Source organism: Lepidochelys olivacea (genome assembly GCF_965140295.1).
Source record: "Lepidochelys olivacea isolate rLepOli2 genome assembly, chromosome: 2".
Taxonomy (NCBI): domain Eukaryota; kingdom Metazoa; phylum Chordata; order Testudines; family Cheloniidae; genus Lepidochelys; species Lepidochelys olivacea.
Window position 1 is genome coordinate 77,247,678 of NC_140412.1, and position 16,101 is coordinate 77,263,778.

A 16,101-nucleotide genomic window follows, 5' to 3' on the forward strand; every position below is an offset into this window, starting at 1 on the left:
TGTATTCCCAATGAACTGTTTTCCCAGCCCAAATAATATATATTCTCAAATCCCAACCCTTTCCAAAATTACTACTGAACAGTTAATCACAAACAAGAATTTATGGTTATAGCAGAAATATTTTTCATCTCTCTGAACTACCATGGTTTGTAAATCTTTTTTTAAGCCAGTTAATACATCTTGTGTAGTTCTCTTGTTTTATTATTATACCAAAGGCCAGAAAGCAGAGGAAAGAGATTAGAACTTTCAACCTACAGCAAATATCTATAGCAAAAATGGCATGTGTCCCTGATAATTTTATGCTGCTTGGTTAAAAATTTATCCTCAGGTGCCCTCTGAAGAAGATCAAAGTCACAATTCTGCCATAGCAGAAAACATTTTCAAAAGAGATAAGAATTCCTTTACATTACCTTTGCAGTCTCCCATATTGGTATGATCAGTATGTGGGCCGGCAGGTACCTGAGACACACGCTGCCAGTCACTGTTATCTTCTGAACTTTGAATCATGCCGCACACATTTTCAAGTTCAAAACTGCATGTGTCCATAAAGCTTAGTGAGGAGGCTGCAAGATACAAAAGGAAGAAAGTGGTACATCTGAATTCTAGTCTTCCAAAGCTGGTGTAAGAGAGAATACTAAGACATTAGGCTCCTATGGAATCCTATGCATCCACCAATCCCATCAAAGTCAACATGAGTTGCGTGTTTAGCACTTCACATGATTGGGCCTTTAATTACCTGCGACAGACTGGAATGGGATTGACAAATGCAAAGTTTGGGTTCTTTTTCAGCAATCGTGAACATCAAGTGACACCATCACACCTGAGAGATCCATTAATCATCTTCTGCATCTCTAAGTGTTGTATTGATATTGTGCAATAGACAGTTGTTTATAAAAATGATAGCCCAGATCCTCCAGTTCTTACTCAATCAAAATGACGATAGACTCTCCTTCCCCTTCAGATCTCCGTCGCCTCCAGTTATCCCAGGCATGGCCACCGGTTTTACCAAAATTTCCCTGACGACTTGGTTAGACTACTAATTTTGGAATATCAGTTGAATGTAACACTGAAGACCAGTAAAGAGGACATGATTTAGCTGGAATTTTTTAAACACAAAAACCTGTTTGCATTTGAAACCTATGGTTACATCAGCCCGTGGAAATTTTGAACATTTTGTCTGTCTCATATAAAAATAAACTAAAACCATACTGAGTGAATGCACAACACGTAGTTTAATAATAAATATTAAGCAGACTGTAAGGGAAAGTACAGGCCAGATTTAGGTCTCTGTCTAAGCTAGGAGAGAGACTGGTTGAAATCCTGACCCCGATGAAATCAATAGCAGAACACACATTGACTTCAATAGGCCTATGATTTCTCCCATTGAGTGGATGTGACTGGAGGTAAGGATAAGAGATATAGAATGGGACATGTGTAGTGAGGAAATAATAAAATGTGCGGAAAAGACAAAGAAAGTGGTTGTATACAATTTACAAAAGGGGGAACAGTCAGAGTTGCAAGAGATAAGGGGAGGACCCAACTATGACCCCAATTCAACAAAGCATGTAAGGACACCCTTAATTTTAAGCACATATGTACATCCCACTGAGCTCAAGTGCTTCATGTGCCTAAAGTTATGCATGTGTTTACGTGTGTTGCTGAACTGGGGCCTAAGCAAGCAAAGAGATTTTTACTAGGATCTTGTAGAATTTTAATGTTCATACTTATTGTAAAATGTTTTTTGAAACCATAATTGTTTTTATAAACATAATGTCTATTGATGCATGATTTGCTTGTTGTGGTGGTGAGGTTACCAAAAAAGTTATGATCTGCATGCCAGTGTATACCTATCTGAACTGGTTTAGCCAATCACAATTACAGATTTTTAATCCCCTTTGATAATGGAACCATATACTATAATTCTCCCTCCCTTGTTTTCATTCATCTTCTTGAATTACATGGCCTATGTGCAGAGGAACTGGTCTCACACTATTACCATACTGTATATAGACTAGATTTAGAAGGGATTTTAAAAAAAACAAACACATTTTCTTCAGAGAAACACCCCACAGTGTAATTTGATGACACACACCCTATATCTCCCAAATTGTGAGAGGTAAGGGTGCAGCCAGTGCAGATATAATAGAGACAGCAGAGATGTCAATTTTTCTATAGTGTCTACTGCAACTGCTGGGGAATCAAAAACTTTGTACAGCAAAGCATGTCTTAAAACAAGCACCCAAGGGATGAATACAAATCAGCTGCCTAGTAAAGGTGTTCTTTAACTAAAGGTCAAATAAAATTGCAGAGGGAGCTTTGCATTGCCTCTGCACAGCAGGACTCCCGGAGGAGTGGTCTGTTATTTCTAGCTGTCTTAATTGCACTGATATTTCTGGTGCTCTTAACATATCCATTTTTCTAAACCGTTGGCTTCTCTTTTACTTGTGCTAGGTGAGTCCCATATGGGTAAATTTTTCTTGATTTCTTCCATATAATGAACAGAAAGTGCAACAATGATTCAACAATGATTCAAGAGAACTTGAAAAACTTACTGCAGTTGTATAGGCGATTTAGCTTCTGGAGATCATAATCACTGAAATCCATTCGTTGCCCAATCACATCCATGAATTCTGGTATGTTAGTTACTATGGTTGGTTCAGTTCCATTCATGAACGACGTTTTACTATAGTGCATCACAGAAGTGTAATCATAAGGAACGTTCAGGGCACTTGATGTTTTATCATCGTATGTATTGAAATTGTGTTCTTTACCTAATGAAGAAAAAGAAGGGAGAGGTAATTGATCAATCAGGCTACAAAAGTTACCTAAAATGCATATGTGTACAGTCTGCTTTTACATTAAAAAAACCTGTGTAATTTAAGAGTTCTAGGACTGAGTCATAGTTTTTTAAGGGCAAAAGGGAGCACTATGATTATGACTATGACTAAATAGTCTGCCCTGCTGCATAAGACTTCCCATAGAATTTTACCGCACGCTTCCTGCATCAAACCCATAACTTCTCGTTAAACTATAGCATATCTTTTGGACCTCCAGTCTTGATTTCAAGACTTCAGGTTAGGAAGACTCCACTACATTCCTAGGTAAGTTGTTTATTTATTATCATTTAAAAAAAAACAACTTATTTCTGGCCTGAAATGTTTGTAGCTTCAGCTTCTGACCATTGAAACTTTTGACTTTGGATGGTTTAATATAAAACTTTTTGATGCAACTCCCAGTTCGTATGTTGCACCAATAGCATACACCAGGTTGTCTGTTCTGTTTTCAGTTTGCCTGGTGTGAACACATGGTGGTAATTTGCTGTGAACTGAGGAAATAGCATTCTTGGGGTAGAGATAGGCCATGGTGCTTTGCTTCACAGCAGGGCAGGAATTGGGTACATTGTTGCAGGCATGACTGGGGCTGGCTGTTCACCTGGCTGGCATCAAGGTTCTAGATCCTCAAAAGATCCTGGCTTCCAGGGGACAGCTCCTCTCTAGCATAGGCGCCAACTCTGTGAGTGCTCCAGGACTGCAGGGCCCCTGGGAAAAAAAATAGTGGGTGCTCAGCACCCACCGGCAGCCCTGCCAATCAGCTCCTCCCCCCCTAGATACGAGACACTGGAGAGCAGACGTGCCAACTTTCTGAGTTTCCCGGGGGATGCTCGACACCCGCTCTGCCCCAGGCCTATTCCAGTTGTCAACATCCTTTTGGAAGTGTGGACGCCAGAACTGGACACAGTATTCATGTAACTGTCTCAGTACTGCTCTATGCAATGGTAATAATGCCACCCTATTTCTGATTGATGTACCCTTATGTTTCGTGCCTGGTTATTTCACTTACCAGTACATAATCTAATAAACCAGGGGTGGCCGAACTGTGGCTCCGGAGCCACATGCGGCTCTTCAGAGGTTAATACGCGGCTCCTTGTATAGGCACCGACTCCGGGGCTGGAGCTACAGACGCCAACTTTCCAATGTGCCGGGGGGTGCTCACTGCTCAACCCCTGGCCCTGCCCCCACTCCATCCCTTCCCATGCCCTCCCCTGAGCCTGCAGTGCCCTCGCTCCTCCCCCCACCCCTGAGCCTCCTCCATGCCATGAAACAGCTGATCGGGAGGGGGAGGGGCTGATCGGTGGGGCTGCTGGTGGGTGGGAGGCGCTGAGAGCGGGGGGAGAGGGGGAGCTCATGGGAGGCTGCTGACGTATTACTGTGGCTCTTTGGCAATGTACATTGGTAAATTCTGGCTCCTTCTCAGGCTCAGGTTGGCCACCCCTGTAATAAACCATTTAGAGCAACCCTCAGTTAACCCTCAGAACATGTCCCTATACATATTTTCTAGACTTTTTTTAAAAAAATCATCTGTTTGAAGCGAAGTTTTTAAACTGTAAAAATGTTTTTAAATTATTTTATTAGTCTAAAAAAAGAGCATCCATGTTCTTGCTTTGTGGAAACATATGCAGTGTTGTTGTGACTGTGTTGGAGCCAGGATATTCGAGAGATAAGGTGAATGAGATATTATCTTTTATTGGACTAACTTCTGTCTCTCTCACCAACAGAGGATGGTCCAATAAAAGATACTACCTCACCTACTTTGTCTCTGGAAATATATTAGCATTTAAAAAATGTTAACAGCAGTGTTACCTGCTGATAAAGCATCAGCAAAAAAGAATTAAATACCAATCCAAAAACCAGATGCAGTTTAAATTAAGTCATTCTCTGCAATATATTCTGCAGCTTCTGGCTGATCATCCGTAAATAAAATGTATTTGATCTAATAATTATGTCTTACGGTGTTGGATTTTGTAGGTGTTCTTGAGTTAGGAAGGAATGGAGTTCATATTCAATACCACAACCTTCATATTGCCTGACAAACACAGAAGATCACAATGAGCTGAAGAAATAGAGATCAATAAGATTCCTGAGACGGCCTCAGTTGTGGACCAAGCTTCTACCCCCCTTGCCTATAATAGTCCAAGATTGTTGAACTCCCATGCTGCATGGCTCATATTTTTACCCAGGTGACTGTTTAAGGGGGTTGGAAACTTTAGTGGGAAAAGAGTCCCATAGGTTGGGTGGTATCCGTGGGTTGTAGTTTGCTGGGATTTTCCGTGGTTTGCTCCTGGTTTTGATTTGGTTGCACTGGGTTTTTGTTTGTTTTTTAAATAATGTCAAAAGCATCTAGAGAAGTGGGTGGCACCACTGTAAATTACAATAAATGAATCCAATTATTTTACTGTGCTCCAAAGTGCTCCCTTACTCTTGGTATTACACCTGGCAGACTGAGGCCCCAATCCTGCATTAAGGCCTCCGGGAAATGCCTTGATACAGATGATAATAAATATTGAGGTCTATGTCCCTTAACATTTACCTCTTTGGTGTGAGTATTGGTTAAAATAAGTAAATTGAGGTGAGGGAATCAAATTTTTAAAATCCTACTGTAGCTGAATGAGATGTTACACAGATTAGTCTTCTCCATTGCCTTAAGTGAAAAGAAAGCAAATGAAAATGGTTTACCAGACTGAATTCTGTCCCACATTATGGAGACATAATCACCCCGGTCGGATCGTGATTGCTCATGCCAGAATCCGAGTGCATGAAGGAACTCATGTTGAATAGTTGCAATCCTGTCGCAGTTGGCTCCAATTGAGAGTTGTTGCTTCCCTTCTTGGCGGTTCCCTACATAGGACCAGCAACTAATAATAAAATAAAATGCAGGACAGATCTGAGAAATACATAACTGATGTCCCCCAATAATATCTGTAATCAGTCTGCTCTGACAGATACAGTTTAAATGTAAGAGGTACAAAGGTTTATGAAATGATGTGTTTGCTACACAGAGAATGCATTTCTTTTTTTCTATAATTTATTCTGGTTTAATATATTTGGAGTTAGTTCTTCAGACTTGTCCCTTCCTCTAATATTCAGTTTAGTGGTTTTCACTGTGTCTGTCTGTCTGGAACTTGCTTTGTTTATATTGGTTTATTTCTTTAACAGGAAAATGTCACAATACTAATGACAGAAAGGGTTGATGGGATTTTCATTGATACTGCAAAAACCCCAGAAATGAGGAGCTACATAAAAATGAGTTGCTTGTGGAAGATGCTGGCATTGACAGCCCTGAAGAATGAAGCCATCTGTATGGCCTTAAAAATAGGGAGACAAGTTGAGTGAGGTAATATCTTTTATTAGATCAACTTCCCTTGGTGAGAGAGACAGACTTTTTGGTTCTGAAGGAACCCAAATATGAAATTGTAGAACTAATTGTGGTATGTAACCTAGCACTTAAATCAGCTTCTATACCAGATGACTAGAGGATAGATAGATGACTAGAGAATAATGCGACACCAATTTTTTAAAAAAGGCTTCGGAGGCACTCCTGGCAATTACAGGCCGGGAAGTCTATCTTCAGTAACAGGCAAATTGGTTGAAACTACAGAAAAGAACAGAATTGTGTTCAACACATTGTGTTCCACACAGCTTTTGTAAAGGGGAATCATGCATCGCCAATTTATTAGAATTATTTGAAGGAGTCAACAAACATGTGGACAAGGGTGATCCAGTGAATATCGTGTACTTGGACGGTCAGAAAGCCTTTGACAAAGTCCCTCACTGAAGGCTCTTTTGCAAACTAAACAGTCCTGGGATAAGAGGGTAGGTCCTCTCATGGATCAGTAATGGATTAAAGCATAGGAAACAAAAGGTCAGAATAAATGGTCAAATGGAGTTAGCATGCTACCTACCTCTCTCAGAATGGAGAGAGGTAGGTAGCATGTTTGCCAGGGATCTGTATTGGAACCAGTGCTGTTCAATGTATTCATAAATGATCTGGAAAAAAGGTGGAAACAGCAACATGGCAAAGTTTGCAGATGATACCAAATTACTTAATATAGTCCAAAGCTGACAGTGAAGAGTTACAAAGGAATCTCACAAAACTGGGTAACTGAGCAACAAAAGACCAGATGAAATTCAATGTTGATAAATGCAACGTAATGCAAACTGGAAAACATAATCCCAACTACACATGCGAAATGATGGGGTCTACATTAGCTGTTACTGCTCAAGACAGAGATCTTGGAGCCATTGTGGATAGTTCTCTGAAAACATCCGATTAATGTGCAACCTCAGTCAAAAAAAGCAAACTATGTTGGGAACCACTAGGAAAGGGACAGCTAATAAGACTGAAAATATCACAGTGCCACAATATGAATTCATGATATGCCCACACCTTGAACACTACATGATGTTCTGGTCCCCCCATCTCAAAAATGTTGTTAGAAATGGAAAAGGTACAGAGAAGACCAACAAAAATGATTTGGGGTATGGAACAGCTTCCATAGGAGGAGAGATTAAAAAAACTGGGACTGTTCATCTTAGAAAAGAGAAGATGAAGGGGGGATATGATAGAGGTCTATAAAATCATGGATGGGGTGGAAAAAGTGAATAAGGAAGTGTTATTTACCCCTTCACATTACTCAAGAACCAGGGGTCACCCAATAAAATTAATAGGCAGCAGGTTTAAAACAAACAAACGGAAGTACTTCTTCATACAGCACACAATCTACCTGTGGAACTTGTCACCAGAGGATGTTGTGAAGGCCAAAACTATAATTGGGTTAAAAAAATAATTAGATACTTTCCTGGAGGATAAGTCCATCTTGACTAATTGACCCCTATGCTCTGGGTGTCCTTAAGCCTCTGATTGCCGGATACTGTGACTGGATGAGAGAGGATCGATCACTTGACAACTGGCCTGTTCTTTTCATTCCCTCCGGGGCACCTAGCATTGGCCACTGTTGAAAGGCAGGAGGCTGGGCTAGAGGGACCATTGGTCTGAGCCAGTATGGCCAGCCTTATGAGCTTACACAGAGCTGTTCTTCAGATCAGCAGGAGTCCAGCTTCCTGACAATGTGCCCCAACCTTTACCTAAAGAAAGCACATTTGTGGGTAAGCAGGTAGTTCCTCAATCATCGAGTTCTTGATCTCTGTTGTGATGTTGCTGAGAAGAGTGTGAATCATCACTTGTGATGTGGAGACATTGCCAGCGAAGAGGTTGTAAAGTCATATAATTTAGCTGCATTTTTTAAAGTTTATGACTACCAATAACTTTTACTGATAAGTTAGTCAAGATAAGGGTAATCAAACGAATTGTCGAAGCATATAAGGAAGGAATTTCTCCTTAAGCACAGCATTGCATAACTTAGCGATGAAGGCTAGATACATTACCAGACTAGATGGGCCAATGCTTTTGTCTGCTAGGGCAAGTTCTAATAGAGGTACAAAAAGGAATATAATGGCAATTGGATGTCTAACATAGTGAATGCCAGTGAAAATGGGGTAGGATCTGAGCCTAAAATAGGGAAAGAACAAGTAAAAAATGACTTAGACAAGTTAGATGTCTTCAAATCACCAGGGCCTGATGCAATACATCCTAGAATACTCAAGGATCTGACTGAGGAGATATCTGAGCCATTAGCAATTATCTTTGAAAAGTCATGGAAGATGGGAGACATTCCAGAAGACTGGAAAAGGGCAAATATAGTGCCCATCTATAAAAAGGGAAATAAGGACAACCCAGGGAATTGCAGACCAGTCAGCTTAACTTCTGTACCCAGAAAGATAATGGAGCAAATAATTAAGCAATCAATTTGCAAACACCTAGAAGATAATAAGGTGATAAATAACAGTCAGTATGGATTTGTCAAGAACCAATCATGTCAAACCAACCTGATAGCTTTCTTTGACAGCGTAACAAGCCTTGTGGATTGCGGGGAAACAGTAGATGTGGTATATCTTGACTTTAGTAAGGCTTTTGATACTGTCTCACATGACCTTTTCATAAACAAACTAGGGAAATACAACCTAGATGAAGCTACTATAAGGTGGGTGCATAACTGGTTGGAAAATCATTCCCAGAGAATACTTATCAGTGGTTCACAGTCATGCTGGAAGGGCATAACGAGTGGGGTCCCGTAGGGATCGGCTCTGGGTCCGGTTCTGTTCAATATCTTCATCAACGATTTAGATAATGGCACAGACAGTACACTTATAAAGTTTGTGGACGATACCAAGCTGGGAGGGGTGGCAGGTGCTTTGGAGGGTAGGATTAAAATTCAAAATGATCTGGACAAACTGGAGAAATGGTCTGAAGTAAATAGGATGAAATTCAATAAGGACAAAAGTACTCCACTTAGGAAGGAACAATCAGTTGCACACAAACAAAATGGGAAATGACTGTCTAGGAAGCAAGTACTGAGGAAAGGGATCAGGGGGTCATAGTGGATCACAAGCTAAATATGAATCAACAGTGTAATGCTGTTGCAAAAAAAGAAAACAACATTCTTGGATGTATTAGCAGGAGTATTGTAAGCAAGACACAAGAAGTAATTCTTCTGCTCTACTCTGCACTGATTAGGCCTCAACTGGAGTATTGTGTCCAGTTCTGGGTGCCACATTTTAGGAAAGATCTGGACAAATTGGAGAAAGTCCAGAGAAGAGCAACAAAAATGATTAAAGGTCTAGAAAACATGACCTATGAGGGAAGATTGAAAATATTGGGTTTGTTTAGTTTGGAGAAGAGAAGACTGAGAGGGGACATGATAACAGTTTTCAAGTACATAAAAGGTTGTTACAAGAGAGGAGGGAGAAAAATTGTTCTTACCTCTGAGGATCGGAGAAGAAGCAATGGGCTTAAATTGCAGCAAGGGCGGTTTAGGTTGGACATTAGGAAAAATGTCCTAACTGTCAGAGTAGTTAAGCACTGGAATAAATTGCCTAGGGAGGTTGTGCAATCTCCATCATTGGGGATTTTTAAGAGCAGGTTGGACAAATACCTGTCAGGGATGATCTAGATAATACTTAGCCCTGCCATGAGTGCAGGGGAATGGATTAGATGACCTCTCGAGGTCCCTTCCAGTTCTAGGATTCTATGATAATGATGAGGTTTATTAAACACCATTGACTAAACCTTGCAATTCTTACTGTTGAAGTCAGTGGGAGTTCAGACGTCCAGGATTTAGCCCTATATGGTCTTTTTTGATCTGGCTGCTAAAACACTTGGATTTATGAGCATGGAAAATTCATAGGTCTAGGGCCATAGATTCATAGGTTAGGTTCAGCATTGCAATGGCTAATGTTCAGGCGTTCTGCCAGCCAGTGGAGTCCACAACCCTGAGTTAGGTGCCCAGGCTCCCAGTCCCTATAGAATGCATGAGGAAAGTCAGGTGACAAAAATAGGATCCACCAAAGCCCAGCATGATATTGAGTGGGGAGCTCCCTAACCTAACAAGTAGAAAATGCAGAGGAGAAGAGCAGTTGGCCTAAGCCCCACTCCTCAAAACGAGGTGGACACCTAAAATAATACCTGTTCCACTTTGCATCAATAGTCATTACAACAGGGCCTGGAACTTGGACCTCACACATCCCAGGTGGGATGCGTTGTTCCAAGAATCATTATCATTGTGTCTCTGGCCCAATGCCTTAAGTATTTCACACAAAGTGGAAGAGATTCAACAGGAGAGACTGAGAGACAGGCATCCCTGAATACTTTATAGTGCAGTGGTTAGGGCAGCCACCTGTCGGGTGGGAGACCTGACTTCAAATTCCTGCTCCACATAGGTGGAAGTGGGACAGAGGTGGGATTTGAACCGGAATCTCCCCTCTCCTGGGTGCATGTGCTAATCATTGGGCTAAAAGTTACAAGGAGGTGGCATTACCACCACTAATAGTGTTTCATGTGAAGCCTGATCTATGAGGCATGCTCTCAATATGCCTACTGGAATGGGCCCCACAAGCAAGATAGATGGGGCAGTGCCTAGTTTGAAGATCTCGCTGGGGCAAGGATGTGAGCTGGGTGTCAGGACTGAAGTGGCTGTGTGCATGTCCAGTGGCTGAAATTTAGGTAACTACAGGGTTAGGTGGCAGCTGAGCAGGGGTTTTGAGGATCTATATTTTGGAGTTAAGTGCCTAAATCCCTTTGTGGCTTTAGCCCATAGCATTCAGATCACACTTGCACCTTGGTGGTTCACTATTAGTACACAGGTCTATAAAGTAAAATATTTATCATGGAAGAACAAATAGCCTGGGGCTGACTTTGTACCATTTTCCAGGCACAGGTGGGAGTCAAAACAAGCCTGCTATGTCACTATCCATATGTAATTCCCTTTATTATGGTCGGACAAATTTGCAGTCCTGCAGTCTAGGCTATGGCATTCCCATTGTGGGGAAATTTTTTTTTTTATAAGACAAATTTAGTAGGAGAACATGAGAATAGAACTTCATATGCCCACAGGCCAAACAAGAAAAAATGATTTGATCCAATAGCTTGATTTACCATGAAAGGTCCCATGTCTGTTAAGGATTCAGTTCTGTGCTCAGTTGCATCAGTACAACTTCCATTGGGTCCTAGAGCATTTGTTTGCAAACAAGTATAATAAGGGGAAAACTTAACCTTTATCCAGTTCATACCAGGTTTTGGGCTATTACAGTTTCCAGTGTGTAAAATCTGAGAAATGAATAGGTTGAGATAAGGAATTATATTCCGTTCCCAGTTTTTGGAGAACATCCTAATTAGTGCACATAAAAACTGGCCATATATCCAAATGGAATGAGAATTTGTCACGTTTTTCCTCTTACCCACTGCCCTTGAACACTGATATATAATTTTTTTCTCCTTCCCAAGGTTTGAAGTCAATACAGGTTTTTAGGCGATACCGTTCAAATGCTTTGAGGATAAGTCCTTTAGCATTCATTTCTGTAAGAGAAACAAATAGCATTGTTATCAATATAGGGCCAAATCCTAAGGTCCTTGCTGAGCTTTTTATAGACCTCACTCTGACAAACTACTATTAAAATCTTGGAGTTTTGACAGATTAAGGATTGAGCAAAAATTCAGTAAAGGCCTAAGAATCTAGACTGCTGGAAAACTGTATTCTACCTTTGTTTTATCTCAACATAATACAATATGTTTCATGGGCAATTTCAAAACAATTAAGGTGCATTGGCAGGGGGAGGGAGCAAGGCAAGGGAGTCAGCCTCTGAAACAATCAATGTGAATTGAGGGAGGGGGGACAGAGCAAGGCAAGGACATTTAACTGTTTCATGTACCAGCAGTGCTGCAAGTGGATATATCAGGCTGCAATTCTTTCTGGCTGTGTGCAGGTTGCTGCTCAGGTACCTGTACCTTTGCTGGAAAGGGGACAGGCAGAGGCTACAGCACAAGGCAGTCCCAAGGGAGCCCATGGACTGGAAGGGGACCCAAGACAGACAGTATTGCAGCAGGGCAAGGGGGCTCACAAGTATGGGGGCTGCTACTGTCCAGGGTGGTGTGTTTAATAACCCAAGGCATAACCCAGGGCAGCCTCATGGACTGAGGGAGGCAAATGACCAAAGGAAAGCATCCACGCATTCAGGGGGGCAGGCTGTGTGGATCAGTGGGGTAGTCAGCGAAGCTGTGCAGCAAATGCTCAGTGACTTTGTTTCTGAGGTTTTTTCCACAGCATTACAGCGCTTCAGAGGACACAAGGTCACCTAGAACCAGAATGTTCTCTTCCACCGAACACAAGGGATGGCGGTAATGCTGATCTCGGGGGTGAGTGTAATCTGAACCACACAGAGGTTGGGGGAATGGGTGGCAGAGGTGGTATCCAGCCTTCCAGCCTGGCAAGGGGTGGCACTTGCAGGGACCTTGCTCAACCAGTCATTCAGTGAGTTCACCTAAGGGGAATAGGAGTCAGCCTATTGGGGTATTAAATACTCTGGGCCCAGGAGTGGGAGGTCCAGAAGCCTGGGCAGACCCACCTAGGGGTGGCACCTTCAGTGTGGACACTGATGGTATTACACAGCTGCTGCAAGCTAATCTGAATTTACTACAGCAGCTTCAGGCAGTTAGATGTGAGGGGTCTGCACAGGGTGACAGGGCAGGCCCAGCATGGGCTCAAGTTTGGGCAGCAGGACAGGGAAGGGCACATGGGAACTCATCGGCCATCAGGACATGTAACCGCATGGGACAGAGTAGACACTCCCGGGGAGGGGGGGGTGTCTATGGGGGAGCAGGGCTCTGCAGAGCTCCCTCCATGCAGTCCTGAATACAATTATGCTGGGGTGGCTTACCCGATGGGAGTTCACCTACTCAGTACAACTAAATATAACATCCTGAGAGGCGAATTCGTGGATATAATATCCCTATGGCACAGGGAGGTGTTCACAGACAGTAAACATGGGCAAAGCAAGCAAAAGAGAGAACTGCCCAAGAGGCCAAGGGTGCCTAAAACATGGAAAAGTTGAAAGGCTACCTTCCTTATTTACATTATCCCTATTGCACAGGGAGGTGTTAACAAACAGTAAACATGGGCAAGACAAGCAAAAGAGCGAAGTGCCCAAGAGGCCAACAGTGCCTAGAACATGGAAAAAGTGGAAGGCTGCCTTCCTCATCTAGGCGGGTGTTACAGTACAGGCCTACCCAGACAGCAGCCCTGCGTTTGTTAAGTATACGGCTATAATCAGGCGGGCACACAATATGTTTGGGGGAATGTCATGAGCAGTTTCAATTAAGGGCAGCAAGACAAACTGGGATAAGGTGGCATCACACACTGTGGTTGCAGTGGATGACACCAAGGGCGCCAGGGGTTTGTTCATATCGCAACAAGCTCAGAAGGGGCCGCAGGCACGTAATAGTATTTGCTGGGCATTTAATAATGGTGGTTGTTTTCACAACCCCTGTAGATACAGGCATGTTTGCAAGACGACTACGGCTGGCAATTTTATTTTGACAAGGCTATGCCCATGGGCTCTTCAGTATCCCGTGCAGCTTTTGAGCATTTCAGTCCAATGGTGCACTGGGAAGGGGTGCAGTCAGCAGGAGTAAATTAAATAGTGCATTATTTGCATAATTTTTGTTTGGAGGGCGAGCCAGGTCACATGAGTGTTTTCACCTGTTGGACACATTTCAGGCCCTGGCTAAATAGTTGGGGGAACCCCTAGCGAAGGACAAAACAGAAGGCCCTTCCACTACATTAACCTACCTGGGCATTGAGCTGAACTTTGCTTGCAGGGTTGTTGCCCCAGGGCGGGCATTTTGTGCCAGGCTGGCAGCAGCAACGGCCAGCATAGCCAGGCTACACCATTACATACGAGTCACTACAGAGTCACTACAGAGATGAAAGAAGACTTGTGGGTGTGGGAAAGTTTTCTAAGTCAATTTAATGGGGTATCATTGTGGAGGGACAAATGGGTATTAATATGGGTATTAATTTGGGGATTGGAGCTAATATAAGGGTGTGCTTCTGGTGTGACAACATGGCAGTGGTACAGGTTATCAATCACCAAACTTCCAGATCACACAGGGTTGTGAAGTTGGTAAGGGCATTTGTTCTCCAATGCTTACCCTTCAACATCTGTTTTTTCTTCCAAGCACATGCCGGGCATGGATAATGGCATAGCAAACGCCTTATCTCATTTCCAGTTTGCCAAATTACGTAAGCTGTGGGCTCTCTGGAACCTCGGAATGTCATGTGGTTGGTGGAATGCTCCAACTTACAAGTTGTTTATTTTGTTTTCTTTTAAGGAGTCTTGTCAGTTCAAAGATCCAGAGAATGAGTCGCCTATGCAGCCCTCCGTTAAGGGCGGTTGTTGCAGTACTGGGTCAAGGACAATGCAGCTGCTGGTGCCCCTTGACGATCACACATGGAACAGCAGGTTTTTTCTCCCCAGTAGGGCTGCTAGCCAAGAGGCCATTTGGAGATGTCTGGGAACCCGACGGGGTTGGGGGGAGGCAGCCAAGCAAATGGCTGGTGCCTCCTTGGGGCAGATGTTCAGTGCAGATACTCCATAGGGAGGGCAGCCAGTGACCAGACAAATGGCCTGGTAAAGAACTTAAAAGGAGGTACTGGATAAAGGAACAGAACGGGGGAGGGGGTTGGGGACTCCTATGATTGGTATGTCAGGGAGCCAACAGCCCCGCCCCCACCATTCTCATAGCCCTCCTTAACCCTCTTATGAGGCTGGTGGATGGTAAGCTCCAAGCCATGGGTCAGCTGGGGAACCTGGATGGAAATAAAGGGGGGGCTGGTGGAAGCCCCGGAGAATTGATTTGAATAAGCATGGATTTGCTTGCACTGTACATTTTATCTGCTGGGTGGTCCCAGACATATATATAATAAAGTTGCAGCCTGATTAAAACCCATAACAAGTCAAATGTCCTTCTTGCGGTATACCCAGACAATTGTATTCTACCTTTGTTTTGTTTAAACATAATACGATATGTTTCATGGGTGATTTTTATGTATACAGTATAAGATGATGAGTACCTAATGCTTGATCCTGACAGTTGCTGAGTGTTCTCAACTGCTACTGACTTCAGTGGAGTTTATAGGACCAAGGATTGAATAAAAACTGAGTAAAAACCTCAGATTTCACCCAGAGCAAGTAAAGGGTTATAAACATCTCACTGGCATTGCTCAGATCCTTGAATGCTAGCAATACATCTGAGTTGTCATCTCTAGGAGACCTACTTGGCTTAAATTGGTTAGCCTATTTCTTCATCTATTCATATCCAAACTTTTTGTCACTCTGAACCATACAAATGGAAAGGTGAGATTCCCTGAATTAAAAAAGATCCCCAGTAACTTTTTCTTTCTTTTCACTTAATGCAGTGTCATACCTTAGACAGATGACTTTAAAAACAAACTTGTATTTAAAACTAGTGCAACTTTTCAACCAAAGCAGACACTATTATTTATATATATATGTATGTATATTTATATTTCAAAGGCAAATACTGTACCCAGGCTATCCTCAAGGACATATGGGATGGTGAGGGGCCACCGATAGTTGTCACCAATAATGGAGTTTCGTTCCTGTATTTGAGAAGGAAAATAAATGTGAAGAGTTCAGTAAGGGATGACATAGGAGTAGGCAGCAAAAACAAAATGTTGTAGCTCTAACCTGCAAGTAAGAAATATGTCTCTTATGAATCTCTGTGAGTAGTTGAGAAATAAGCTTAGGAGCACAAATACTGAGGAAGATGGCCCAGTGGTGTAGGCCTCAGGTTTGAAATACTAGAGACCATAGGCACCGACTCCATGGGTGCTCCAGGGCTGGAGCACCC

At 42.6% G+C, this 16,101-nt stretch overlaps 1 protein-coding gene across 1 annotated transcript in view; it reads right to left on the minus strand.

The window, feature by feature from the left end:
* Positions 1-16,101, minus strand: part of MEP1B (meprin A subunit beta) — a 34,778-nt gene that overhangs the window by 13,661 nt on the left and 5,016 nt on the right. The window contains exons 5-9 of the mRNA XM_084619911.1: positions 15,778-15,850; positions 11,631-11,748; positions 5,514-5,692; positions 2,553-2,771; positions 411-563 (exon numbers count right to left, since the gene is read on the minus strand). Of these exons, the coding sequence (XP_084476037.1) occupies positions 411-563; positions 2,553-2,771; positions 5,514-5,692; positions 11,631-11,748; positions 15,778-15,850 (742 nt within the window). The remainder of the gene's footprint in view (positions 1-410; positions 564-2,552; positions 2,772-5,513; positions 5,693-11,630; positions 11,749-15,777; positions 15,851-16,101) is intronic.